Below are 2,615 nucleotides of genomic sequence, written 5' to 3'. Positions count from 1 at the left end.
TGTGCGGCAAGCTGTGCCCCGGCGCCGACGCGCTGCAGCTGCACCTCAGCGCCCACTTCCGGGAGCGGGACGGCGGCCGGGCGCGGCTCCCGCCCGACGGCACGGTGCCCACCTGCCCGCTCTGCGGGAAGACCTTCTCGTGCACGTACACGCTGAAGAGGCACGAGCGCACGCACTCGGGCGAGAAGCCCTACACGTGCGTGCAGTGCGGCAAGAGCTTCCAGTACGCGCACAACCTGAGCCGCCACGCGGTGGTGCACACGCGCGAGAAGCCGCACGCCTGTCGCTGGTGCGAGCGCCGCTTCACGCAGTCCGGGGACCTCTACCGCCACGTCCGGAAATTCCACTGTGGCCTGGTCAAGTCCCTGCTGGTGTGACTTGTGTCTGTGCGGCTTGAGAGGGGTGGTAGGGAGGGGGGAACCTCCCAGGTGGGGATGGAGCCTGAGGGATGGGAGCCCCGGGGTTGGGAAGGGGGTGGGGGCGTCCCGCGCTGTACCTCCCAGCCGGAAGGCCACATCTGCCCCTGGCGGAGGGCTTCAGGCGGGGTGACTCAGAGTGGCTTAGGGAGCCCTCTTCCACGCCTCGCCCCCGGCCCCCATTCTCCAGCTCACTTCTGCCCCCAGCTGTCCCCTGATCTTAAACACTGTCTTCCTGTCCTCCTCCTCCAGCCAGGGTCCCCTCTGTCACCTCCGGGAGTCCCCGAAGAGCCCTGAGCTCAGGCCAGGCTCCTGGGCCCCTCCGAGGGCTCTCCCTACCACCCTCACTGGCACACCCTTGTGAGCCTGCAGCCACGCTCTGTAGAGGACGCACACCACTCAGAAGTAGTCAGCATGTCCCCAAAAGGGCACTTGGACAGAACAGGCTGCCCCTGGCGGCTGGCAGCAGGAGCCTCTTCAGGAGGCCCCGGGCATAGGGAGCACGGGCAGGGGACGTCAGGGCACAGCTGGTGCTGCAGGGCTGCAGAACCTGCTGGAAGCTGAGTGGCTTCCGGGTTCCAGGTGCTGGAGTGGGAGGTGAGCCCCCCCGAGCTGGTGACCCTGACCACACGGGAACTCTGGCAGAGAGGGGAAATTGGAATTTGGAAATGATTCTCTCTAGATGCAGAAAGAGCCTCCTGAGGCTGCCAGCTGTTTCCCGTGGGCGATGGGCCGTGCCGCTTCCCCGCCTGAACACAGGGGCCAGGGCGCCGCTAACATCCCTTGGGTGCGGCGAGGAGGGATGTGGGAAAGCAGGCGCCCGCCAGCAGCATGACAGGCTGGCCCTGGGCTGCTGGGGGCCTCGCCCTGCAGTCACTGGTCTGCCTGCTCAGGGTCTCCCTGGAGCTGCCGGTCATTTCTGGAGCAGCGAGCTGGGGGCCCGAAGCCATTCTCTCTGACCGGGGGCAGTGTTTGCAGGGCCTGGGCAAAAGCTGCCTTCGGACAGAGAGGGCATGGGGGAGGGCAAGCCCCTCCCTGACGGGCTGGGGTCAAGCCCCCCACTGTCGTCCATGGCTCCTAGAATGGGAAAGTCACCCCACGTTTCCTACCTACTCACTCAGCAAATCTTGCTGCCAGAATGTCCATGCTCATGGCAAGGGGAGAGGCCAGACGAGGCCTGCCACGCTTGTGGGGGGCCTGCAGGGGGCAGAGCCCCTGGACTCCTGCTGTCCGCCGACCGGAGGCACTGAGGACGGAGTCCGGCCAAGTTTAAGTTATTCTCTCGTCTCCTGGCAACACTTGATGTCCCATTTACTCATCCGCCTGGTCTGGGGTGAAATGCCGGTGACCTTCACAGCAGGTGGGCCGGAGGGGCTGTCTCCCTGCCCACCATGCAGTGCGGGGGGGGGGGCCTCCCCATTAGTACGTGGGGCTCAGAAGCCCTGGACTGGCCGCAGGCTGAGGGAGGTGGGAAGGGGGACCCCCTGCTTGTGGGTGTCCCTGGTGGTACCTCACACTCGCTGTCATGTACTCCACGATCAGGCTTCCGTGTATGTGTGTGTGTCTGTGTCTGTGTCTGTGTCTGAGCCGCACCCGTGGCCCCAGCCGGCAGCAGGGCTTCCACGGGGGAAGAAACTTACTTTCCTCCCTTGAGGTCTCAACACTGGATTCATTGTCTTCTGCAGACAGTTACTGTGAAGTTCATGGGAAGAGAGACGGTTAGTTTTTTTTTTGGCACCAATGTGATTCGCAGTTCGGACAAAACCGCTACATATTCAACACCAATTGTGCGGGAGCGTGGATTAGAGGCGTGCGGGTGTGGCGCGAGGGGAGCCTGCCGGTGGCGGGGACCCTCTCGGGCTGGTCCAGCCTCCTCCCCACAGCCGTGTGCTGTTCCCCCCCTGGGTGGGCAGCTCCCGGTGACCAGAGGACAGTTGTTCATGCTTAGCGTTTGGCGGGAGGTTTCGGTTGCGAGCACCCGGCTGTCTTCCCGTGTCCGCGTGGCCGGCTTAATGATGACAGTGGTAATAAAGTCCGCCCCAGGTGGAGATGGCCAGGGTTATTCCTGGGGACAGGGGTGTGCGGGACGTGTGGGCGCTGCTGCTTGGGGTGGGTGGGGCGGGTCCCAGTGGGCAGCGGCCTCCCTGGGGGCCCGGTCTCAGGCCGCATCACCTGCTGTGCCTGGTGGGGGGGGGGGGG

At 65.0% G+C, this 2,615-nt stretch overlaps 1 protein-coding gene across 1 annotated transcript in view; it reads left to right on the top strand.

Annotated features, from left to right (window-relative positions):
- The window catches only part of ZBTB42 (zinc finger and BTB domain containing 42), a 5,897-nt gene extending 3,433 nt beyond the window's left edge, over positions 1 to 2,464 (top strand). Inside the window, exon 8 of the mRNA XM_029950764.1 lies at positions 2 to 2,464. Coding sequence (XP_029806624.1) covers positions 2 to 377 — 376 coding nt within the window. The 3' untranslated portion in view covers positions 378 to 2,464. The remainder of the gene's footprint in view (position 1) is intronic.
- The last annotated feature ends 151 nt before the right edge of the window (positions 2,465 to 2,615 follow it).

Source organism: Suricata suricatta, chromosome 9 (assembly GCF_006229205.1).
Source record: "Suricata suricatta isolate VVHF042 chromosome 9, meerkat_22Aug2017_6uvM2_HiC, whole genome shotgun sequence".
NCBI lineage: Eukaryota > Metazoa > Chordata > Mammalia > Carnivora > Herpestidae > Suricata > Suricata suricatta.
This window is presented reverse-complemented; position numbering and strand designations above follow the sequence as displayed.